Here is a 25748-nt window from a genome sequence, read left to right as displayed (position 1 = left end):
GGTCTAATGGCTGGTGACATCCATGTCCCAACCTGCAGCATGTGCTTTGCTGTGCAGATGATTTCCCAGGGTCGTGAGGTGGAGCCTGAGTCATTCACGGCATTTCTCCTTCAGGCCGGACGGGATAGGAACGGTAACCGTAGATGAGAAAGAGCGATTTGAAGAGATCAAGGAGCGGCTGCGTTTGCTTCTGGAGAATCAGATCACGCATTTTAGGTAAAGGCAGAGACCCCAGGCTGAAGGGGAGAGGATTGATTTCCTCCAAATTCCCTCCTATAAACAGCAAAGCCAAAAGGCAGGTTTTGAATGCATGCGGGAATCCTGCATGAGTGGCACAGACCTAAGCAGGGCAGTGTTTGTAGCTGGAGAGGGATTTGAAAGAAATAACCTTTAAAGGGTATTTCAGAATTCTTGCTTCCATACTCACAGTAGTGCTGTGATTTTTTTTCTGAAATTTAACTCCCCCCCCCCCCCACCCCGCCGCACAAAAATCCCGTATTATTCCTCTGCTCAGTTATCACCCATTTATGTTTAATGCTTCCTAGCATACAGATAGGCAGTGTTTTCTGGGGGGATGTCATAACTACAGACATGATGGATATTGCCCCTATAAAAAGGGATGAGCTGCTCACAGCACACCAGCCTGGCCCTGCATGGATCATGCACACATGCACACAAATGGGTGATGTGGCTTTGTACGTAGGGTCTGTGCCGGAGCCCCTTGGACCTGCACCCTGCTGGGACAGTGGCTGCTTCAGCCCTATGCATCACCAGGTCCCCAGCTGGAGGTAACAGGTGCTGTCCTCTCTAGAGGGCTTTGTTTCATTTTTTTGAAGAGCTGATGTTTAATTCTTTCCCAGCAGACCTAAAAAGTCCCCAGGTGACACCCAGATTTAGTAAGCTAAAACTGGCAGACCTTCCCAACTGCCCCTTTTTCTGTTCTGCTGCCTCAGCATCCACACCATCAGAGCCTTTCTGGAAAATTACCCCATGGAAAGAATGCTAATACCAGACAGAGGGAGCAGAGAATTGCTTGGTCCTGTTCAGGAAAGGATCGTTATAGAACTGGAAGGTCATATTGATAAGCACCTGATGTTAACAGGATGTGTTTTTTCTAGGTACTGCTTTCCATTTGGCCGTCCAGAAGGTGCTCTAAAAGCTACTCTCTCACTGCTGGAAAGGGTAAGCATGGGAATAACAAAGAGTTGTTAAAATTACCTGCATTCATGTATGTTTCCATCCAGAACAGCTTAAAGAACTACTGTTTTACGTGTAATTAGTGGTAGTTAATATTGGAACATTAAGTGGGGCTGTTGATTTCTCCTGCTTCAGCCTGGAGGCCAGGTGCAGCCTGGCCACTAACAGCAGCGCAGCCTACCTCTGACACAGATAGTTATGGGCCAGCTACCTCGCTGACAAGCATTGGCACTGCAGACCCTTCCTAAAGTGATACCTTGCTGCTAACCTGCAGCACAGCCAAGCCCGGACACAAACCCAAGTCATCAGCAGAGCCTGGGAATGGCACAACCTTGCCCAGCTCTTGGGAAGTTGCAGTAGGTCTTAATGTCTTGCCCTAAGGAACAGGAAATACCGATTTTGGGGCATGCCGTAGGGTATGGATACAGACAGAGAACACTAGGGAAGGGGTAGGTCCCACGTCTCAGGATGGCCAAGGTGACCCTGTTGTGAATCCTGCCTATTGCATGCTTACCCATGCAGCGCTAGAGTAGGAATGGATGTGTTTGTTGGGCTTGGAGAAAAAAAAAAAACAGTTCAGTGCGCCTGATGCCACAACAAATCAGATTTTCTTGTGTCAAGGTCCTGATGAAAGACATAGTTACTCCAGTCCCTCAAGAGGAGGTAAAAACAGTCATCCGTAAATGCTTGGAGCAAGCAGCTCTAGTCAATTATACTCGACTATCAGAGTATGCCAAAATTGAAGGTAAGGCTCTTTCTTTGTGAAATTACAATTTTGTTATACTTCTAGGTGGCAACTGTGACTGGGAACTATTTGAGAGAAATTCATTTACTATTTATTCACTTGTCAATAAAATTGATGTGATTATGAATCATTTTTATAGTGTTGGCTTTTGAAGCAGTAAAGAGTGGAAGCTATGTAAAACGTTTCTTTTTCTGGAAAAGAGAGAGGAAACAGTTAAAAGGAACTGTAGCTTTCCTTTTTTTCTCTCTCTCTCTTTTTTTTTTCTTTGATCATTAGTGCATTTGGCCAGTGGTGTAGTATTCAGACTCATGTTGTGGTTTTAAAAAACAAATTGAGAAATACTTGGGATGTCATCTTTGCAGCTGAAGGTATAGTGCAGCTAATTGCTTGTGACAGTGGAGTTCAGGAAACAAACGAAAAATAAGACGCTGAAAAACTGTTTAATCTATGCTTAATCGTTTGTAGCCAATTTAAAATGTCTTTTTCTGGGAGTGTTTCATTGTCTTTGCACTTTGCATAGCAGGCATTGATCAGTCGGTCCCATACTTGCATCAGATTTCTTTCTTGTCACTCTAAATCCGGCACAGCTGTTATTACTGACCTTTTAAGTTATGGGAGAATAATAACCAGTGACCAGAGACACATGTAGCCATCAAAAAGACATTTTAAAGCTTGCTGGAGGATACGTGTTAGCTGAAGCTCTCTGATCCAGTAGCTCTTTACATGTTGATCAGTTTACGTTGCTACCTTGTGGGCTGCTGTTCCCAACTTGAAACTCCTTCCCAACTGTATCCAAGTTTGCAATTGCTTAAACCCGTATGTTCCAGATGAATGGTATGTTCTGCTCCAGAGTTTGGGTTTCTGTCATGTGTGATGTGAAGCTTTCCTACAGCTGAGATTATCATTGTATGCCTCTAGGACAATATTGAGAGGAGAAAAAAAAAAAACAGCTCCCTCTGATCTTTTCTTAGTTCTTGTTTACATGAAAAATTGGGTTGTTATATGACAAATTGTCCAGGTTCTGTACATGACATGTCCTCTCTTTTTCCATTTTTTTCTGTCTAACGATGCAAATTGTGTACCAGTGGTAATGAATTCATTGTTATGCATCCAGTGAGAAACACTTAAGAATTGGGCACTAAAAGGATGTTTATCAACTCTTGACTTGGTAATGAGTGACAAAAATAGAGAAGGAACGAAGGTTTCATAAGCACTGTATTATCAGGCAATTTATCGAAGTACTCAACTTCACAGGATATTTTAATTGGTGTATTCTGTAAAATGCAATGTTTAAATATACTTGACAAGGCTGGAGAAGGACTGAGAATCAAAAGCAGCTTTTCTGTGATGGATGCTTCTACCCAGTGCTGGCTCCCTTAGGTTCTCTGTGTAAATATCACTAACTCGTTGGTAAGATTTGCTCTCTTCTTTCAGATAAATCTATGCAAAAACAAACTTTATGATCTGTAAGTAAAAATGCATTCATTTCCAAAGTAGACCAGTTAGTGTGTACTTTTCCTTTTGTGCCTCAATTCTTCTTGGTTGTGTTAATTATCTGCCCTCTTTTTGCACTGTGACTTGTAGGTCTGGGAATACTTTGAAGCAACAAACTTTTTTTCCAGCTACCTTTTCAGAGAAATAGTTCATTCCACACTACCTGCTCTCTTCTGCTTTTCTCCTCCTTTATCCGTGATTGGCCACAGCCACTTTTTTTTTGTCCTATCTCTGCAAAAGTGGTTGTAACACCAATTTCGAAGCATGCTGGGCTTGTTAGTTCAAACAACCCAACATCCGCCAGCTGCATGCATCAGGTTTTCTCTCATGAGCATAGTCCACTACGTGTTCAAATAGCTCCTTAGAAGAGCAAAGGACAAATTTGCCTTGGCGAGGTGCATCTCTGAGTGCCATGCATGGTTTTGAAATCTTGCTCTCAAACGCTGACATCTGAATAGCCACGTTTAAAGGAGTTTTCTCAGAAATGTAAAACAAAATCAGTGGCAGCAGTGCTTGCGGCTATGTTTATGAAGAAATACCTGCGGGAGCCTTAGATACTGAAGGCTGAAACCCTTAGTATCTCGGAGCCTTAAACTAATGAAAATCTATTTTCCTCTATTCATGACGTTTTGACCATATTCTTGCAAACAGTTCTGAACAAACCTCTAGAGTCATGGTCACAACCTCTCTTGTGACTCATGGGCATGCTGAATGGTTAATCCAGTAGAACTCCAATTTGAACCCTCCTCCTTTCCCTTCCCCCCTTTTTTTTTTCCTTTTATCCTGTGTGTATCCCAAAATACTCTACGGCTATTTTCCTTTTAACCTAATATAAAGTTTTCCTCTGACCTATAACCTATAACCTCTTTACCTCTGACCTAAGCCTCTTGCATGCCCAAATCCTCTTTTATAGGGAAAAAGAGAGAAATGTATGAGCATCCTGTCTTCTGCTTGGCCTCTCAAGTGATGGATTTAACCATTCGTGAGTACCTACCACCCTCCTCTCCATGCTGTCCTCACTCTTTCTGTTCTCATTACCTCAAGAAAGTCCAGATCCAAACCAACTCACTCTCCTTGCTTCAAGTCTTTTAGCATTGGCTTGTCTGTTGCTTCTGTCTGTGAAACCCAGTGTGAGAAGTCCAGTCACTTTTTATCAGCCTAAAACAGGTTAGACAATTTAGCCATTTGTTTGTGATAAACTCAGACTGTCTGTAAGTTTTTTCAGTTACTCTTTATGTCTGTGACCTGAATGCATTTTTACTTTGCTTCCGTGTAACCCCAATTTGTAAAGTGCTTGTCACTGGTACACAATCAAAGGGCAGCAGCTACACCGGGGAGAAACGAGCTAGCGGTCAGATAAAGGATGTGGGGAAAAGCCGTCCCTTCTCCTGCGTACATGATCTGTAACCAATCCTGTGTATAAGACCCTGTGAGGCTGTCCTTCCTCTGTACATCAGATCTTACATGTCTCCTGTCCGTTCTCTCGAGCGGAAGCGCTGTACTTGCTCTCCTCCTGGATTTTTTGGTTTGCTCCTCTATGCCGAGCTCCGGAGGGGACACACGAGCCCAGGTGCCGCTTGGGGAGCCCCTGCACATTCGCAGAGCTCCCACTCTCCGATTTCCTATTTGTGCAGCATTTTCTTTCACCTCTTTGAAAGGAGCTTCTTTTGGTAACACCATGGTGCTGGGCGGGGGGGCAAGACGGGGCAACTTTTCTTCTTTTCAAATGTCATATATCACGCATAACTGGGGGGCTGTGCGGTCCACTTGCTCATTAATCCTGCCTATCTGTTCTTGTTTCTCTCTTTTCTCTCCTTGTCGCTTTCTCTCTTTCATATAGAGAATCAAAAGGATGCAGGTGAACTATTGTATATGCATTATAAATTACTAGGACTGTTGAGTTATATTTATTTTGTTTATTTTTTTTTTCATAGCTCCTTAAGATATGTACTCCTTCAGGCTGAAAATGGAGATGCATTGATACTTAAGGAGTTAATTTGTGCTGTCTACGTAACCTCTTTTGCCTCCTTCCTTAGAATAGAGCGTAGATTAGAAATACCTCATAGAAATCGAGTGTCTTCTTAAGAGACAGTTTTAATGGAGAACCTGGCTTTTGTAAAGAGAAAGTTTCTTGTTTTCCAAAAGAACTGCAGCTCATTTTTGGCACAGAAATGGTGGTGATCTGGCCATTGATTTAACACACCCAACAAGCACATGAATGACGAAACTAACGTTCATTTTTGGTTTTCACATCTTCTGTTTTATGCCCTACTGGGAGGACTGGTTTTTTAATTTTTTTTTTTATTTTCAATTTTTTCGTTAATGTGTGACAAACAATCCGGTCAGACAGAAGTCGTGTTTGTCTCTCGTTTATAACCTGTGGTGACATGTGATGAGGCAAAGGTTCAGCGCAGACCAAAATGCCCGAAGTGCCTGTCTCTTCAGAAGGGGTTTTGGAGGTCTGCAGCCCCCTGTTCTCGTTTCTGTTGTACACCAGAGTCCTGGTTTGAAAGTCCTTGAAACCTGAACTGTCCATCTCTTTTTGTGAGTAGATTGTTATGTTTTGTGGAAAAAAAAATAACAGGATTCAGTTGACTTCAACTGTTTGCAAAGGGAAATTGACCAGGCTTGTTCTGCCCAAGCTTCCCCAGGCTCCTGCAGCTCAAATTTGGCCCAGGATCTAGAGCATGGCACTAAAACCAATTTTGACTAGCAGTATTTAGGCAACAGAGATTAATTCTTCCCTACAGCAGTAAGAGGTGCAGGTGCACTACTTGCAGACATAACCGTGGCCAGTGCAGCCATTTCCGCTGGCCACAGTGGGCTGTTGTGTGTCAAGCACAATGCAAGCACTGGGCATCGCACTTGCTGGCAAAGGCTTGTCACGTGCTGCAAGTTTGGCAATGCAGAAGGACGTTTCTGTGGCCCAGCTCATTTAAAAATAAAATTGCTTCTTGAAGCTCAGAGCGAGTGAGAGGACACAGCGAGCTGCGACTGCCCTGCTTCGTGCCCACAACTCTACCAGTGTCTTAAATGAAAAATTTTCAGGCAAGGTCAGCAGGACTCAACTTGAAATCAGTTCCTCAGCTTAAGTGGAGTCAAAAGTGACTGGGTTTTGGCCTGACTTTTTATTTATTTTTGCCAAAAGCAAGAATAAAAATAAGATACTGAAAACAACTTCCTAAACACACAAATGTCACCCCTCGTTCTCCTTTCCCCTGAAAAGCTTGTAGTCTCCTGCTTGTAGCCTTATAAAAATATGGTTTAAAATAGAACACTAAACAGAACATTACAATAATTAAAGATTAATGGTTTGTTTTAATTATTAATCAGACAAAACTACTAACACTCAAATTAATAAGTACAACCTTTTAATAAGGGTTTGAAGGCATATTTGTGTAAGTCGGGAGTCCATCCTTCTTTTAGAAAAGAATTTCTCTGTCCCTTATGCACAGGAATTGAGAAATGCACTGCACTGTGTTTGTTGAGGGTGGTGGCATTAAGGGATCCTGTTCCCGTGAACAAGAATGCCGATTTGCTCTGCTGAGTTGAGTACAGGCACCTTTAGAGCTGGTGCCAACCACAGTGACAGCTGTCAGTTTGGTAATTCCTGGTGCTTAGTATAAGAGCTTTGGTCTTTAGGTTTCAGATTATATCTCAGGTAGTGATCTGGTTTTGGCCTCTGTAAAAAAGAGGCTTCCCGTGGTCCCCCTGAGCTGCTGCATGAAGATGAGACGTGAAGGAGATGTAGGGCTGGGGACAGCTGGAGCCTCAGTGCACAGGGCAAGGACCACCGGTAGGGCAGCTCTGCAGGCAGAAAGCAACTTGAGAGCAGGTAGAGCCAGTGACATCCCATTGCTCTGTCCCTAGGGGAAATCAGCTTGTTTGGGTCCATTAGGCGACCAAAAATGCAATTTTTTCTCATCCCCTGCCCAAGGAGCAGCAGCACCACTGGGTGCACCATTCAACCCCAAGCTGCCCATCCCGGCCAGGGCGGGTGCAGTGCCCAAGCCCCAGTGCCTGTCCCTTCCCACATCAGGCTGGGGACCTGGGCATGCCGGCAGGAGAGGCACCAAGCATGGTGGCCTCGGCTGCGTCAGCCTCAGCTGGCACCGGCCACGGAGCATCTTGAGCAAGGCGCTCGCCCCGGCAGGAGCAGAAAGCGTGCTGGGCTGGGGGAGTGGGTGCAGGAGAGGTCGGTGTCTGAGTGGAGCGATGCAGCAGGTTGCTGACAAGCAGTGGTATTTGTCAAGGCACTCGTACTGGCCCTTGTCACAGTCCCCGCGCTCACTTTACGTCACTCGCGTTGCCTATTTCTGGATCTCAGCCTGGGAAGCTCCGTGCACATACCCATAATCTTTAGAGAGCGCACTGCAGCCGTAGGGGCTCAGCTGCTTGTTTATTAACCCAACCTGAGACAAGAAGAGGTCCCGTGGGATTTATTAGCCCAGCCACCACAAGGCAATCACCCCTGGCATCTGTGATAAAGCACAGAGCTCACCAAGAAAATCAAATGACATTCCCCAGATAAATACAGGTGCAAAATATATGAAACCATCAGGCTTCGAGGCAAGAACAGAGACTGAAGTCATTAATAAATCATATAGTTTACTATGACTGTAACTCAGACGTAAATGCAACCTGTGTTTGTTTGCTTGCTGAACTGCTGCTTTACTTCTTTCGTTCCTTGAAGTGGCATTCAGTTGCAACAGGGTCATTACACAGCTTCCTGCATTGCCTGTTGTCCTTTAGGAGCCCGTGTTTAGAGCAGTGTTGAGGTTGTTACACGATGCTCTGCACTGTGGCATTATCCTTCCACAGAGCTCTTACCAAAGCCACTTGCTGCCTGAGGTGTGAGATACAATTCAGATGTGCAAAAATTCTTCACGAGGCTAAATAACCACCAGGAAGTCAAGAGGTCAGTTTTCTTTTCAGAATATTGAATTTTTGAGAGCTGGAGTCGAGTCTCCAGAGTTGAAAAAAACACATTTCCGTGAATTTTTCTTAGTTTGAAGATAATGCATCTTGGTTTGGGAGAAAAAGTGTTACCCTCACTGAAATCCCTTCCAGACGCACATAAATCTCAAGCAGGCGCCGCAGCACCGGGCAGGACGGAGCGTGCTGCCCACAGCTCTCAGCATCGCACCCAGAGAAGTGCCTCTGTCTGCCCCAGCACCCCGTCCCCGTTTGAATTTTGAAGTTACGGAGGTGCTGCATCTCTTGCTGCTTCCTCCTCATCCTTCTGTGCTCATGGCTTTTCCCCAGGACAGAAAACACTTGCACGAGTCAGGCCCCTGCAGGAGCTGGATGTCAGCGAGGTCTGAAATCTGCTTTCTGCCGGGATCTGCGTGGGCACCCCCCTCCTTAGCATGAGTATTTCCGTGGTTGGCGATGCAGAGGCTGGGATCTCATTTAGGGGTGATTTAGGGTCACAGCGCTCGGAGCCGCGATGGGGCGCAGATTTCCTTGGCTCTGGCACTGCTAGGACGAGCTCTCCCTCTCGGACTCCCCAGCGTTGGAGCCAGGAGGACTGACATTCCCGTGGCAAGGCTTTCCCGTCACTTGGCTGCCAAACGCAGGTGGGAGGAGACGTGCCACAACCCCTGCCCGTGCCGGGACTGTGGCACAAACTGCTCGTCCTAGTGGTGAGCAGTAAAATATCCTTCCTAACCATTACATGCTGGGCTCAGGAGCCATCAGTGAGTAGCCAAATTGAATTCTTGCTTATGTTTTAAATGAGACTGAAAGTCATTAGGCCAATGCCCAAAAAGCTGGTGTTTTTGTCACTTGAGGCTGAGAGGTACGATTTCTGGGGACAAAGCCACCCTGGGTAAACATTGAACAAGGATCAGGGCGACTCCAGAGATAAGCAAATAGATTTGTTTTTCTTGTTAGCAGAAAACAAAACAAAACAAATGAAAAAAAGAAAGCCGGAAGCCAGTGGCTCGAATCTAAGAGTCTGAATTAAATCGTTACAGCTTAGAAGACCAAAAATGTGTGTGTGTGTGCGTGTGCACAGTTGTGCATTGTGTGTGTGTTCGTGTACGTGTGTACCTCTGTGTATGGAGAGAGGGAACAAACCTAACTCATACTCTCTAACTAAGGGTTTACTCGAATATTCTTTATTATACTCTGATAAGTGTTGTAATTCTGTGAGAATTAAAAGCAATCAGAAATCTACTTTGCACAAGCCAACCGATTTTTTTTTTTCCACTGGAAAATGCAATCAAAATGGCAAGGACTTTTGGCAATAGAATGTCCAGATAAATATGCCAGAATCCTTGCAAATGGCATTATTAAAAATAGTCACAATGCTGCTAAAAACTGTTATTAAATGTAATAGAAACCATTGTGTTAATATATGCACAGTATATAATTCATTCTCTGAGTGTATGTAAAAGGAAAGGCTATTTTCTTTGAATTTTTCCTATGCTGATATTGTAAACTATATGACAGATGGGTCAAGTCCTGATTGCAGTATTCTAACATTTGGAATAGCAAGTAACATATTTGATAGAGCTGGCAAGTTTTTATATATGATTCAACCCAGAATATAAAAGCCACTAGAATTCCAAGTTGAAAATAATTAAATGAGCTGGAAACGATCAGGAACCACACATTTTTAAGTGACAGATTTTTTTACATGTTTAAATTGCACAAGAATATTTTATAGCTCCCTTTAACCAACAGTGACGTTTAATTCTAAAATGTGTAATTGATATTTGTAAAGCAATTAATTCATGTGGCTCATTATTCTATTGCTAAATGTACCTAAGCACTGGAGCGCTGACTTTAAGTGATTGGCTTTAGTCACCTGCTCTGAATTCCGGAGTTTTAGCTGAATTACCCAAAGTCAGGTTTGTTGCGTGGCTGCGTGAAAGGCAGTTCCGTACTTGTGTTGAATTCTTAGCTTTCTGATTGCACGCTGCCATAGGATGTAAGAACCTTCTGACTTCTAGAATATTTGTTGTTAAACGGTGTCATTCCCGTGTAATACTTTGAGTACCAACGAGCAAAACCCAGCAGCTTATTCCATTTGTATTTGACCATTTCCGCTTATGTTCCTGTCAAAAGTTTTCATCTTTTTGTCACTGTTTATGACGTCCCTTGTCTCTTTACTTTTGGCGTCTCTCCGTCACGCACAAGCAGCCCGTCCATCCAAGCCTAAGCCACCGGCTGGGCCACCGTCATCTCCTCAAACGCAGACTAACATGATAAATCATATGCTCAAAGGCATGGCCAAACAGACGCCAAGTACCGTAATAGTCTTCCTTCCTTTTATTCAGTGCTTTCCTAGTCTAGCAGTTGCTTGTTTAGTATTAAGCAGTCGCTTGTTTAGCATTAGGGAGCTAGTTCTCATGTGCAGCTTTACGAAGCACCTAGCGCGACGTGGTAGGTTTTTAGAGATTTAGAGGTAGCGTTTATTTCAAAATGTCCACATTTTTTTGTCTAGCAATGTCTGACATATGCAACATTTTCAAATATCAACGTCAGCACAAAATAACATTGTTGTTGCATAACATTTTGCATGAAAACTATAAATATGTATGAGCTTTACATGATGTTGGATGAAATGTTTGATAAGTATATCGTATACGTTTGATGTAACTGTCAGTGCTCCAGCTATCTTAGCAGAATATTCTGATGTATAGTAACTTAACCAGGGAAATATTTAAAATAAGAAGAAAAAAAATTAAGATTGACATCTGCTGGCTGCCAAAGTTGTATAAGCATCAATATTTTCTTTAAAGACAGCATCTCTGAGCAGTTGTTCTTATTAACACTTTTGTCTTTTAGTTGTATTTGAGAGCAGATCAGTGTTGCAAATGAGAATGGGTCTGATACTGCTCTGATCAATGGAAAAGCTTCCCCCTGGCTTTGGAGGTGCAGAAGCAACCAGAGCTTACTGAGGGACACGTCTCTGGACTCTCTTTGCATAAAAGGAACAAGTTTCTTTTTGCTGTAGCCAGCAAGGTGCTGGTTTTAATAGGAGAAGGAAGGACAAGTTAACCAGTAGCAGTATTTGCCCAATAAAGTAGGTTAAGGGGAACCTGGCTTTCTTTTTGTTTCCAGTGATACAAGAGATGAAAAGGAAACTAGAGAAGAAACCTTGAAGCCCCTGTCCATGGTATCAGTCAGGAAAAATGTAGAAAGAAATTACCATGTTGCATCTCTCCGCTGAGCCAAGCACCTGCAGTGCCAGATTTCAGCTGGCCTGGCTGCACAGCTCCTCCGAAAAGAGCACCGTGTGCCCTCACACAGCCACCCACGTGTGGCCATTCTGTAAAAACATGCCTTTCCTTTCTGTGGGAAATTCACTGCCTGCAGAAGTACATTCAGAGAAAACTAGGAGCAAGCATGGTGTTGAGGTGGAAAGCTGAGTCCTCAAACTTCAGCGAGCCTTCAGCAAGGCGGGGATTTCTGCCCCAGTACTCGGCGTGGGACCCAGCAGAGCAGAGCGGTGGCATCTGTGTGCAACCCCAAGTTTCTGCTCTGTCAGAAAAGAAAACCTAAGCACTCACAAAATGCTAACGCATGCAGGAGCCTGGAGCAAGACGCGCAGCTGCCTTGCATTGCAGCACAACCCACGCTGCTGGGCTTAGCTCTGGGCATCCCAAGGTGAATTGGGATGAACTCCTTGCTAGTGAAGGAGCTTTAATTCATGCATGTCTTACATTTTGCTTTGTTGAGCTCAAACAGTCTGTTGTATATTGTATAATTGCAGCAGACTGATCTGGCTTTTGTGTTCTTTTTTTTTTTGGTACTTTGGTACTTCACCTATTTGCAAAGTCTCCAGCTTGAATATCACAGAGAGACCAAAATATATGTGGGTAGAGAGGGATGAACCAGCCGATGTAGCACCAAAATGTGATCCCGTCCTTCCCCCTAGCTACGCTAGAGCCAGGTTGGGCACCCGGTTGTTAGCCAGAGGGACACGTCTGTAGTTGCAGGTGGTGACACACTGCAGCACAGGTGGGTTCCCAGGGAGCGGGGCTGCTGCTCTGCTTCTCCCCAGGGTGACCAGCGCAGGTGAGCCACGGGGTCAGGTCACAGGAGCCTCCTTGGTTGCGCCTAGCCAGCTCTGTGGAAGCTGCCGTTTGTCGAATATGTGGCTATTTTGTTATTTTTTCTCTATTATTTTATTTAAATACTCTAAATGGTCCAGATTGTTCGCACCTCAGATGTTTAATATGCTAATAGTAATATGTTACCTGGAAGAATGTGATTTGATTGTTTTGAAAAATCTTCAGAAAATGCTGCAAAATAACTCAATATAGCTAACCAGCAAGCTCCAGGATTTAAACTCCTTGGTTTGTTTGCGGGGTTTTTGCTGTAAAGTTGCATCTCTTTTCCCATATAAATCTTACGTATGAACACCTAGTGGGATTTACCACTTTCCACTCCCTCCAGCATGCGTAACTCCTTGACCTTTGTGAAGTTAAATCCTGGAGCAGGTCAGACCTGCAGCCTTTGCTTTCAGTAGCAGGTGACATTTAAATTGCTCAAGTTTGACAATTTATTAAAAGTGCAGAGAGATTTGTTTAAATTGATCTTAAAAGAACGTTAAAATCGTACAGACGTGATTTGTAATGCATCGTCTACATTGAAGGACACATATTGTTCATACGTTAGCGGCCAGATGCTGTCTTTAGGGAATGTAATGTTCCTATTTGAGCTAATAAAGTGCCACCACCTCACCATAAAGCAAAACAACTCTGACAGTATTGTGGGATCTGGAGCTGGAGCACTGTATTTTCATAGTATTATAACGAATGTGGCTTTCTGGTTTGCTCAGTACTAATTATATAAGCATTTAACATATGCATGAAAAGATCTTTAAAGCTGTAGAGTATTATGGGATTTCTTAAACCTCTAAAATTACTTACTGTGCATCTAGCTTTTTCACTCTGCCTGCCTTTTAACTCGAGTTCTTGTACTACAGAAAATGTAGGCCGGTTAGTCACACCAGCTAAAAAGTTAGAAGACACAATACGTCTGGCAGAATTGGTAATTGAAGTCCTCCAACAAAACGAAGAACACCATGCAGAGGTGAGCAGCGGCGCCCTGCGAGCTTGTGCCCCGCAGGTCTTGAGCAGGGTCTGGTCGGTTGCTGGTGGCTCTGTGTACTTATGGGATGTCTTCCGAACAGGTGCTGGGTTATCTTTTTTAGAAGCCAATAATGGTGGTAAAAGTGTTGGTGAAGGCACGGGACAGGTCAGGAAGACTGCTTTTCAGAGGGGAGGGAGGGCCGAAGGAGGAATGAATTAAATCCTGCTGTCATCTACATCAGTCTGCAGCCTTCCGTGCAGTGCCAGCAAGAGCCCAATATATTCACCACCAGCTACGTGCAAGACCAAGCCCGTCCACTTTTGAGAAAGGTCGTATTGCCCAAAATGTCCTGTGTTTGTACCTCCAGACAGCATTAGCGGCTGTCACTGTCAGCAGCAAACCGCTCCTGCTGTTGAGAGCTGTGGCAAGTAAAACCGTCACAAAACAAAACAAGGATTTTTGGTCCCTTCCTGAGCATTCAGATTGTTTCCAGGGGTTTCCCTTCGTACATGATAACCTGCTGTTTTAGCTCGCTTGGTTTTCTGTTGGCCACTTCTGTCTTGGTTTATTGGGAATACTTCAATTACTAGCTGTGGAGGTCAGAACAAATTATTCTCTGTTACTAATTATTTGAGGTACCTAATGCCTAATAAACTACTCTTAACTCTTCAAAGCACTTTAATGGAAAGATTCATGCTTTAAAAGTGCTGAAACTGTGTCGGAGTCAGGTATATTTCAGAAAATCCTGAGGCTTGATCCTGAAAACACTCGAGCCCCAAGGCTGCTGGCAGTGCTGGGTGTAGCCCCGCTGTCAGCATGCCCGGACGGGGCTGCCCATGGGGACTTGCCCACCCATGTAAGTGTTTGCAGGATTGAGCCCGGTGTTCTCTGTAAATCTGGTGCTCTTGGCTAAGTGTTGGAAAGTGAATCATTTCTAAAAATCAGAGTGAACAGTTATTGTTTATGACTGTAGGTATTGTAACACTCATGCACTCTTCTCTTTTCCTTCCCATTTTTATATATACTCACTATATTTTGCATTTAAAAGCATTTGATAAATAATTTCACAATCACCTAAAAATCATTCCAGTGTATATTAAACTTGCAGTATAACTTAACTTATTGATAATACACAACAATCCACGACACCCAACTAATGCCTGCTTGCATATTTAAATTTCCTCCCTGTTTTTCTACTGTTCATTCAATCTTGGATGATCCTGGCAGGGGAAAGAGGTATGTGACTAAACTGAATGACACGAGTCACTCCTGTCATATTTCGTGCATGCCCTCTCAGTGCCATGTTTCCTCCTGGGATTTTACCTGGGTTGCCCTCGCTTCCGTAACTTTAACCGAGGAATGTAACAGCAACTCCCAGTCGGCTGCTTGTGGAGCTGGTAGCCTTACACAGGAGGGTCAATGTGGCGTAGCAGTCCAGTCCATGCATGTAGCAATGGGTATCTTTTACGAGCGCTGCAGTTACATCCCAACACAACCCTACCTGCCTGGAATCTCTCCTCAGCCTGTTGTTACCTCTGTTGTTTTGCATTCACCCGATCTATAGTACACTGTGGTGGAGATGGACTGAGTTCTACACAAGTGACTAGAATGGTAGTGTTCTTCCTATGGTTTTGTCTGTATGTGCCTTGTACTGGATATACAGTATTTATATGTAGAGAGAGAATATACGTGGTGAAGAGTGGAATAAACTTTGTTTTTTTCGCAAAAGTGAGGAGGTGCCTGAGAGCACTGTGATAACTTGCCCAAGGATGACGATATTTTATTCCACTCATCACCAGCACAGGCTTTTTGTGCAACCAGCCTGGAAAGAGCTGATTTTAAACTACAAGTAATTTGGAAAACAGTACGCTTCTGAAGCAGGCAGTTACAGGGCCCGTGGTGTTCAGCCAGCTGCGCTGTTCCTCGCAAGGACGAATGTTCAAAGCTGTTCTTCAGCATCTTCAGTGTCACAAGACTGTGATCAGAGACAGAAGGTTAATGCCAACAGGGATAGGAGGCTTCCTGGTCCCTTGTTCTGAAGGGTGACCTGGAAGGGTGAAATTCATCTGTGTCCAGAAGCCCAGGATACTGTCAGAACATTGCTGAATTCCTGTCCCGAGGGTTTCTGTGGCACTTCAGCAGTGCTCAGGCAGTTGGCCAGCTCTCTGCACACTTGGAATTGCACCCAAAGGAGCAGAGAGGCAAGAGGCTGGCGGATTTAGCACATCATTTTTCTTATGTGTCAGGGCACATTATTCTGCTCCTGTGCGATGAGAATCGCTGAGGTACTGCACTTTTTTTTTTTTTTTTCAAATTATTCCAGGTGAGATTTTTTGTCTTCTTGTCCATTCACCTGGAGGTGAGAAAGTTCAGCCTGCAAGGTACGACTCTTCAGTCCGCTTTGGATGTTCAGCAGAATTAAATGGCATCAGTTACTGAAGGAACGCCTTATTTCCTGAAAACCAACAGTTTTTGCGATTAAAACACTCCCCTTTTTTCCCAACATGGCCATCCGGGCAGACACACAAATGGGAACCCAGAAACCAAAACTCAGAGCACGGAGTATGTTCAAAAACCATTAGAGCAGGAGCATCGTGCCTTGTCAGCTGGGTTTGCCTTACCCATCAGAAAGAAGCAAAGCAGCAGAGACAAAAATGCAGGAGAATCAGGGGTGCTTGGTAGGTACTGTGTAGAGCAGGAGGTCTCTGCCGTGCGTCACCTCGCTCCTCAGATGTCTTCCAGCTCTGTTCTCCTTCCCCTGGATGACTGATGGCACACGCCAGAGACCGTGGCCTTCGAGTCTTTTGGAACCGGTGTTCTCTCTCTATGTATACGTATGTGTATATGTATATATGTATTTTAACTCCTTGAGGTCATACATATATACATGTGTATCCATGTGTAAAACATACACTAATAGGTGTGTTTGGCTAGAAAGAACACTTTGTTTTGCCTTTACTTCATGTTCTGAGCGAAGCAGGTAAGTAGATGGTAAATAAAGGAAATGTTACCATCTTGAAGGAGTTCCTCGAAGCGTGGTGTTATGCTCCCACTGCAGGAAGGTCCTGTTCACTGAGAGTAGGGAGGAGGTTGAGGAGTCTGGCATTAAGTTTCAGACTTGTGGAGCTAAAATTTTACTTTTCCAGCAAAAGGGAAACTATGACTGGTTTGGGCATTTTTTTCCACGAATGATCGTATGCTTTTCTTCCTCGTTCTTTTAAAATAGCATTTTTTTTTTTCCTTTTTCGTGGAAGCAGGTTTTTATTGCAGGACTCTGCAGTGATTATGTGGGGTTTGTTGCAGAAGATACTCTTTGGCCTCCCCTTTCCCATCTCCCCAAATACTGGCTGCTGCTGGCCCTTCGTAGAGATCGCTTTTTGGGCACGGAAGTGGGGAGGCAGCGTGGCAGGCTCTTGGCAGGCAGAGGAGCAGCCAGAGAACCACATCTGTGCAAGGACAACTTCATCACCCTCCTTCAAAAGCATGGACAAGCGCTGCTTATTTTCAGAGGACCCTCAACAGCCACATTTCTCAACATCCACTCGTTTCCCACCAACTTTTTTTGGGAGGAGGTTTGGGCAGGCATCCGAAGCAGACCTGATTCTTGATTTTTTTGGTTCCTGCCTGGTTTCGCAGAGACACCACACCTCTCGTCGCAGCACTCGCAGTGTCTGTGGGCTGGGCTGGCCACAGAAGGAAGCACTGAAGAGCATTGCCATGCCCTCAACCCTGTCAGACCCCCTTGCTTCGATTTTGGCTTTTTCTGAATACCAAACTCTCCATCATAGCTGCCCCTGGGCTGTCCAGGTGTCCCAAGGGGAGGCATTGCTGCAGCGATGCCTGATGGTTTCCTCCATGTGCGTGGGGCTGGGCATGGTTTGCAGATGAAGGAGCCCAACGTACCCACCTCATCCCCATGCCATGACTACAGGGATGCTGTAACCTGCTGGCATTGCCACTCCAGACAGAGCATGGCCCAGCCTACTCTGGAACCCCTGCACCTCCATGGCTGGGCACTCCAAAGCTGTGCCTTCTTGGGGGTTATTTGGTTATTTTGGTTATTTTACATCTTGGATGTGCTTTGGATACGTAATGCCCTGTGTCACATCCACCCTCTGCATGTCTCAACACCAGTTTATATCAACTCATGGAATAAAAGCAGGGTAATGTCAGTCTGCTTTGCATTTTGGGGGAGCAAAGGAGTGGAAATAGTCCCAAAGTCCTCCTGCCAGCATCCCTCTCCATGGCCAGAACCAAGAGCTGGAGTTATTCTCTGCAGCCATCTAGAACAGGATTCATCAAAGGCATCCTGCTTTGTCATCAGCGTCAGCAGGAAAACATCAGTGAATCAAAACTGAACCCTAAGAAAACTAAAGTCCGTTTTGCTTATTCATGTCTGCCAAAAGCTTCCTTCCAGGAGGCAAAGAATACCCCTCCCTGACCAGCAATTCCTCTTTAAACCGATTTCTTTATTCTCGGTCTTTTTCATTCCATCTCTAGTCCTGTCCCTATGCTAGAGGTTTCCTTCTCTTGCAGAGTGCTGGAAAGATATTTCTCAGATCCTTCAAGCCACTGAGTAATTTCCTCTCCCTTACAAATTACAGCACATGGTCCTAACGGCAGCACTTCTCACATTGCATGTGCCCAGCCAGAAGTGATTACTAAACACGCATGCATGCGTCGGGAACATTCACATCTGAGCCATGTACGATGTGAATGTCACGTCACAGGGCCCGGCCAGTGAATTTTAAGGACCCATGTGCATGAGAATGAATTACTTCACTGATATTTTTTGGCTTTCAAGATTAGATACATTTTTTTCCTGCCTCTGTGAAAATACAGGCTTGTCGTAGATTTTTTTTACCTTGGCATGTTGATGATAGAGCTTTGTTTCCTGATAAGTAGCGTTAACGAAGGTGGTAGTGTGTTTAGATGGATGTGTGTAGCTGACCATGTAAAATGAACAGTGCTCTAATAACTCTTACAGGTGATGCTTGAAACATTTCCAAATAAGAGTGTGAAAGATTTAGGACAGATTCTAATGTCTTAGGCTTCTAGTTTTTCAAGACAAATAGAAGTAGAGAATCCAAATAAAATTTAAACTGTTGAAAAACACAGCAGAAAACCCACAAACAGTGAAGAAAGTCCCCAATTTCTGTACTTCAGAATAATGATTAGTTGATCTTTCTGATAATTAGCATAACTAAAGACGAGTGAAGTCATTTATTGTAAATTGAACAGACAAAACCTTCTCTGCCATGTTACAACTGCCTGCCTTTACGGTGGAGCTCTGAATAGATCCTCTGCAAGAAACCTTTGTATGAAAACAGCAGTGCCTAATTCCCGTGATTAGCGCTGTACGTGCAGCCAGCACTTCAAAGCACTGTTCTCTTTACAATAAAGGTAGTTTCCAGGGGATGCACATTTTTAAAGGTATGTGGCCTAGCATCTTTGACTGTGCTTTATTAGAACTAACGTACTGCTCTGTTATCTTTTTCTACCAACCCTGAAGGCCTTTGCTTGGTGGTCAGACTTAATGGTCGAGCACGCGGAGACCTTCCTGTCACTGTTTGCAGTGGATATGGATGCTGCGCTAGAGGTGCAACCCCCAGACACATGGGACAGCTTTCCGCTCTTTCAGCTTCTAAACGATTTCCTCCGTAGTGACTGTATGTATTGTATTTTGATCGTTTCTTTTCAGTGGGCGGCTCAGGTTACTGCTAACACTTTCAGCCTCTCTGCACTGCACAGAGAACTGAGATGGGTAGAGATGCACAGTACAGGCTCTCGTAGCATCAGCTAGATTTTGTCCCATTTCCACTAGAAAAAAAAAAACAATTCTCTGATGCACACACAGACACCCCTTAAATCAAATGCCCCAGCTGAAGGTGAGAAGTTGAACTTTTATTTTGCTTCATCTTCTCAAGTCTCTTGGTAACGGCTGCCTGACAAGCAGGGAATTTTGTACCCTATCTTACTGTCATTAAATGTGTGTGTCGTTTTATATGTGTGTACTGCATTTATTTAGCATGGAGTAAACCAGTCCCTGCTTTAAGAGACTTTGTTGAAGGAAGAAAGAGATTTAAATTAAAGTAAATGAGAGCAAGAGTAATTCAGAAGCCTAGTGCTTTGTGAAATAAGGCTCTTCTCCAAAGCACACATGGGCTCACACCTTCAAAACCCTTGGGGACTTGGCACTCCCCAGGCTGGTGTGACTGCTGCCGGGGAGCTGCTGGCTGAGCTGGCTCTGTCCTTCATTTGCATCCTCAGCCAGGGCCCGGCCAGCTTTCTGACACCACATAAAAAAGCCAGGGGCTCATCCTCCGAGAGCAATTTCCAGTGTCATGGTAGTGAGTAACTGAATAAGAAACGATCCTCCTACCTGCCAAAGTCCTAACGTTTGCCATGCTGTATTTCTTACACCCATTTTATTCACAGGAAGTAATAATGTATTTGTAACCTGTAAGTTTGACATTAATGGAAAAGAAGATTCATTGTTCGTTTATTTGTTTTGATTAAGAAGCCATTCCTGTCTTTGTCATGAGCATCAGAGCCTGATGCCAGCTCCCGTTTTGTTCTCGGAGTTTCTTTCTGTGTGCTGACAAATTCATTGTGTAATGAAGTGCCACGCTGTGGTTTGTTACAGAGCTTTTAGTAACAGTAGTTTCTTACTATACTTTTATTTATCTATTCTAGATAATTTGTGCAATGGAAAATTCCACAAACACCTCCAAGACCTGTTTGCTCCACTTGTTGTTAGATATGTCGATCTGATGGAGTCCTCAATTGCACAGTCAATTCACAGGGGCTTTGAGCGGGAGTCATGGGAGCCAGTAAAGTAAGGAAACCTCCTTTGATACAATCGGAATTTGGGTGCAAATGGATGGAGATTCATGCAGAGATGAATTAGCAAACGTTAGCTTGGACGTGCAGAAAGTGCTTTATATTTTCTAGTTGAATGCTAAAAATAGAAGGCCTGATCTCCTCAGGGTTTTCAGGTTAATGAAGGAAATGGTATTTGCTTTTTGAAATGCATTGCTGCCTCAGTTCAAACCGTGTGCCTTTGGACATGGAAGCATGAAAATGTGAAAACCTTCTTAGCTGGCATGGCTTTTTGGATCCCATCCTAAAAGGCCTTCCCCGATGCTGTTTTTGAACTCAAACAGCTCCTTTTCAGAACAAAACCCTTGCTTTCCTGCGTTCAGTCCAGCCCTGTAACCTGAGTGAGTCATTGCTGTATTTATTCTTCCCCGTACTCATTTTTTTCCACCCACCCCGTGGAAGGGTAGCACACCATCCCCATGGCTGGTGGCTGTGGGCTGTGTCCCCGGGCAGCCCGGAGGGGTCCCAGCCCCGACTGGCTCAAGGAGATGCAGAAGGGACTGGCCCAGGGGGGACGTGGTGACCCAACAAGCCACCAGCATGCAGAAACCTAAGTGAGACCTAGGGGAGGTGACTGAAGCAGAATCAGGTATAGATGTGGAGGTCTAAGGGTTGGCCAGCGAGAAATAAGGAGCCTGAGAGAAACCCAAACTGAACCCAAAATCTAGTGAATGGTGAAAACATGACATTTGCTTTAGATTGCTGTTGTTATTTGATAGGTTTTGAAGCACTGCTGAACCCTGCTGTGCTTGTTGTAAAAGCCCAAGTCAGTTTCTGTGAAGGAAAAGAACTGACTTTTCCTTCTAATAAAGGACTTAAAAGAGAAAGGTTGACTCTGTGCAAGCACCATGAGCCTGACAGTGCCTCAGACCAGGGATTTTGACCAGATGACTTCTACAGAGACTATTTTCCCTGCTTTTTCCTCATTCTCTAAGCAAAGTTAAGTGGCACTGCACTCCGAGGTTGCTGTGTAAAAGAACGTGTGGTCTTTCAGGGCTTTTCACACCAAATATGTTCAATTTACAAGGAAAAGAGAATTTGTTCAGCAGCCAGCCTCCCATATGCAACCTGGAATCTGATTACCCAGGTTTTCTCCTTTCTTTCTTGTGCATCCTCAGCATCCATAAGGATTGTGCCTGCCAAATCGCGGGCCTTTTCTTGACACCTGATCATCCCCTCTGTTCTGAGTGGGGTTAAGTGGCTGGCGTTCAGGAGTCTCTCTCACTTTCCATTTGCTGTCTTTGGTCTGCAGGCTAACAGGATTAAAAATCCTAAAAAATCTTGTTTCAAATAAGCAGATGTGACCCAGAAAACATAGAAGAAATAGATCTTTCGAGTAGGAGAATGCCATTTTTACAGCCACTCCTTCAAGCAGAATTGCACTTCGAAGTTAGCATTGACTCGAGTTTCAGAGCTCTGCTTTAGCAACGAATCTGTTTGTATTTCCTTGTCTGTTATGAAACAGAGGCAGTGAACTCAGTGCAACAGCCTCCCTCAGTTGGGCAGTCAATAATCAATTCATCTGATTTCTCTTTTTTCAGAAGCTGATATTATTTTGGCATTCATTGACTTCCATGGCATAACTATAGATGTGCATGAGTACTTGGCTGTGGTACTTGCCTGTAAAAATGCTTTATCCCTGGGTATGCCAAAATCTATCATTTTCAAGTTATCTTTGATACTTTTTAGGTCTTTTCTTAGTTATCTTGTAGTTGCTTTGCCCTTTGGGGAGCTTCAGTTGCAGAACACTTCGAGCATCACAGATTCAAGCGAAAGCCCGGGGTGGGTTCTGATTAGATGATTAGATGTCGTACAGACCCAAGTATTTAAAAAAATTGTTCCAGCAGGAAAGTGGGTGCTTTTCACAAGAAGCTTGTGTCCATCTGGTGAAAAGATGCACTCTGGGTTTTTTTTTTTTTCACTAGTCGGTATTTAGTTCTTGTGTCTCGCACACAGAAGTGCGAGTTGCAAATGCTGGCTTCCCTTGATCAGACCCAGCACAGGGAGGTACCGGCGAATGCACAGAGGGTGGCACATGCTGTGTGAAGGAGAAGAGGGGAGTCGTTCATATGATGGTGTTGATGCACTGTTCAGAACTAAATGTTAAGGCGTCTTCATCTTTTGCCTCCTGGGCAGACCAACTGCTGTTCCTTGGCTGATCTATAGTGAACTTGCAGAAAAACTCAGGTCAGAGGCGTATTTGGTTTGATCTGCCCTCCTGTATCTGCTTCCTTCTTCCCCTACGTGTCTGACTGCATCACAGTTGAGTTTTTAGGCCATTGATCCTCAAATATCTTGGACCAGACAATTCCTATCCAAGTCACGGCCTTCTGCAAGCTCTCCAGCAGAGCTTTTCTGGAACTGGGCACACCGCAACGTGTGGCTCCAGGGCTTTCCTCTGCTTTGAAGAAAGGCCTTCGGGTTGGCCCAAAAAGGCAGATCGTCTTGGATCCTGCTGCTGTCCCACTGTGGATCATTACAGCCAACTGCAAGAAGGAAGAAGTCTCATTATCTCCTCTAAGGCAGGAAATTATTCCACAGCACAGTGTCTTTTGAAAGGGTTTCTCTGCGCTCATGCTTGCAATCAAGGCTGAAATACGTAGCCCTCCATAACCTGACCAGATGGCAGTTTGCAAGCATGTATTTCTTCTATTTTCATTGCTGAATACTCTGCACCTTATGCTACGAGGAGTTAGGTATAGAAATCGCAAACAGTCAGGGAGATACTGTTAAGTATTGAAAACACGGGGGAAAAAGCACCGAGGTAATGTGCTCATGAGGGCTCTGTAAGCTGCCTCTGCAGAGCTGCTGAATTTGCAGGGGGTCCTTGCCCTATCGCTAGAGCAGCTGGTGTGCTCGCATGAATCCACGCCGAGAAGCGTGGAACACTTGTCCCTCGCACAGTCATCCAAGTACGGAGGCTACAGAGCAGGTCTGTTCTCTGGTGAGTTGAGAGGTCTTGGAAAAGTAGGGTTGTGCAATGGGTGGTGGTTTTTTTTGTGCTAGCTTCTCAGAGAACGCTGATTTATCTCGCAGCCAGCAGACACGTACGTGTGTGTGTGCGTCTCTCTGTGTGTGTCTGTGTTGAAAGATCTTTCTGAGCAAATGCTAAAGCCGGTGCAGCAACAACCAGTCTCAATTGCTTGACTAGGAAGTTACTCACTGACCTATGGCTGTCTCTACCACACTGTAGTCCTGGCTTTAACATCGATTGATTGCTCACTAACCCTTTGCAAACTATTTATAAATGTATCATTCATTTAAGATGTAAGAAATTGAACAGTGTGATTTATATTAACCACTTGAAGAGGTTGCACTGCTGTAAGATGCTAGTGAAAAACAATTCCCCTTACAAGAAGCACTGCTGTAGTGAACATGAGTATTTTTGTTACTATTCTGGGTGTCAGTCAGAGGAAGAACACAGATTTGACTGCCTACTTCACTATCAAGCTCTCTGCTTCCCATCAAGGCTTTTGTGAAAAGATTTGCTCTCGAGCATTTGTTCAGCCTAGGCAGTAAGGTAGCGAGCATTTCTAGTGATGGAGGAGACAGGCGCCTGCCTCTCCCATCAGTAAATCATCTCAGGGATCACGTAGGAACCAAGCGCTTCAGTACAGACAAGGCTCTGGGTTAGCTCTGTCCTGCAACCAGAGACTTCCCAGTAAAAACACGGTGATTTCTCTGCCCTTCTTCCTGTACTGGGGCAACTCTGACCAGTACCCCGGTACAGCGTGAGCGTGGGGATGTTGCCAGTCTGCTTGCAGGAGGATTTCCTAGCAGGCAGTACAGGTGAGAGCCACTTGCATCGCCAGCAGACACAAACGGGGGTGAATGAGAAGAAACCAAGAAACCAAGCAGCACAGCTCCAGAGCGTGCGTCTTTTATCAAACGTATCAGGAGCCAGTCCCAAAGCTTCTTAAATCAGACAGCCCTCATCTTGTTGATCCAAATGCCCACATTCCCTGCCTGATGGCTGAGGTTATATTTAGCCGTCTATATTAAATAGGCATGGCTGGCTTTTAGAAACAGTTTCTCATCTTGGACCTGTAGTTTTTATGGTCTGAGCAACTGCAGGCTGGAACATTTGTTGGTAATATTAATCATTTTTTACAGGTCTCACTGCAACTGTTAGTCAGATAATTAGATCAGTTGAACCTGCAAAACTGTGCATGTCAATTCAGGAGAATATTTTTAAAATTAGTTACTGTATGTTAACATATTATACTCCATTATTTTGCTGTTTTGTTTTCTTTTAAGAGTACTAACTTATTCTTGCAACATATCCTTGCATCAGCAAAATAATGTGTTGTATAAAAGAAATATGTTTCCGTGTGAATATAGTATACTGTTTACTCTAGAAGTCATATTTTATTAATACAGTGTTTTTATTAATATAACACTGTCACTTCTTGAATTTTAATATTAAAACCAAAGGTCCTCTGATTTATGTATTTACCATCTGGCTAAGTTATTTAAGTTGCTTTTCCTTATACATTTATATGTTGTCCACCTCTTGCTATTTCTTTATTTATTCCATATCAGTATTTAACCACATGCACTGCCATTTCTGAAGATTTAACACTCTCTCAATCACTGTGGAGTCTGTGTCTCATTCAGTAATCATACCATCTTAATAGGCAGATACCGTATGAATGGGAACAATGGATGGCTTTGTTACATTAGTAAATTCTCCGATCTCCTTGCTGCCAAACAAAGACAACGAGCAGATAAAGTGAAGTCAAATCTACTAAAAGGCACAGAAACAAAAGAAAACAAGAACATACATTTTTTTCACTAGAAAAAGTAAATATACATATATATATATATTTTCCCCCAGACAAGGAATTTTATTCACAAAGGGAGAATGAGGTTCCAAGTCCCAGTCTATTCCCTAAGACTTGCCACTAAAGACAATCAGCTCTTGTGAAGATGGAGTTCCTGTCTTTATTGCATTAGGAAGCATTTATTCAGTATAGCCAGCTCAATTCCATTACTTTGGATTTTTTATACATAAAACTTAGAGTAACAAATACAGTTGAAAATATGACTCAAAAAAGTTGCTAAAATTTTAACATTCCTTGAAACACAAAATGTGCAATTTGATAGTTTTCCAAGACTCCCGATAAAGCTGCCTGTACAGCACCTTCTCATTTCATCCAGGGGAATGGGGGGGACCTTTTAAGGTGGCATCTTTTGATACGGTCACCAGGACCAGGGAAGATGGAACGCTGTAGCTGAGTCCTTGCACATCAACAGAGAAGCTTCCAGGAACTTCAGCAGTACAGGATGAAGCTGAAATCCTGAAGTCTTGATTCTGTTTTTACTAAGCCTAAATAAAAATCCGGTAAAGATGGTGTTTTGAAAACTTCAAGCATGTGGT

At 44.0% G+C, this 25748-nt stretch overlaps 1 protein-coding gene across 17 annotated transcripts in view; it reads left to right on the top strand.

The window, feature by feature from the left end:
• CADPS (calcium dependent secretion activator) overlaps window positions 1-25748 on the top strand; it is a 200035-nt gene that overhangs the window by 134087 nt on the left and 40200 nt on the right. For 3 of the 17 annotated variants that reach the window (XM_035337788.1, XM_035337798.1, XM_035337786.1), the window contains 9 exons: window positions 115-216; window positions 1119-1182; window positions 1819-1942; window positions 4350-4418; window positions 5277-5294; window positions 13380-13486; window positions 14714-14722; window positions 18999-19155; window positions 20183-20324. In XM_035337788.1, the coding sequence (XP_035193679.1) occupies window positions 115-216; window positions 1119-1182; window positions 1819-1942; window positions 4350-4418; window positions 5277-5294; window positions 13380-13486; window positions 14714-14722; window positions 18999-19155; window positions 20183-20324 (792 nt within the window). The remainder of the gene's footprint in view (window positions 1-114; window positions 217-1118; window positions 1183-1818; window positions 1943-4349; window positions 4419-5276; window positions 5295-13379; window positions 13487-14713; window positions 14723-18998; window positions 19156-20182; window positions 20325-25748) is intronic. The other 14 variants (XM_035337800.1, XM_035337791.1, XM_035337790.1 and 11 more) reach the window with 7 other exon arrangements.

The sequence above is a fragment of the Oxyura jamaicensis genome, chromosome 12 (assembly GCF_011077185.1).
Source record: "Oxyura jamaicensis isolate SHBP4307 breed ruddy duck chromosome 12, BPBGC_Ojam_1.0, whole genome shotgun sequence".
Taxonomy (NCBI): Eukaryota; Metazoa; Chordata; class Aves; order Anseriformes; family Anatidae; genus Oxyura; species Oxyura jamaicensis.
This window is presented reverse-complemented; position numbering and strand designations above follow the sequence as displayed.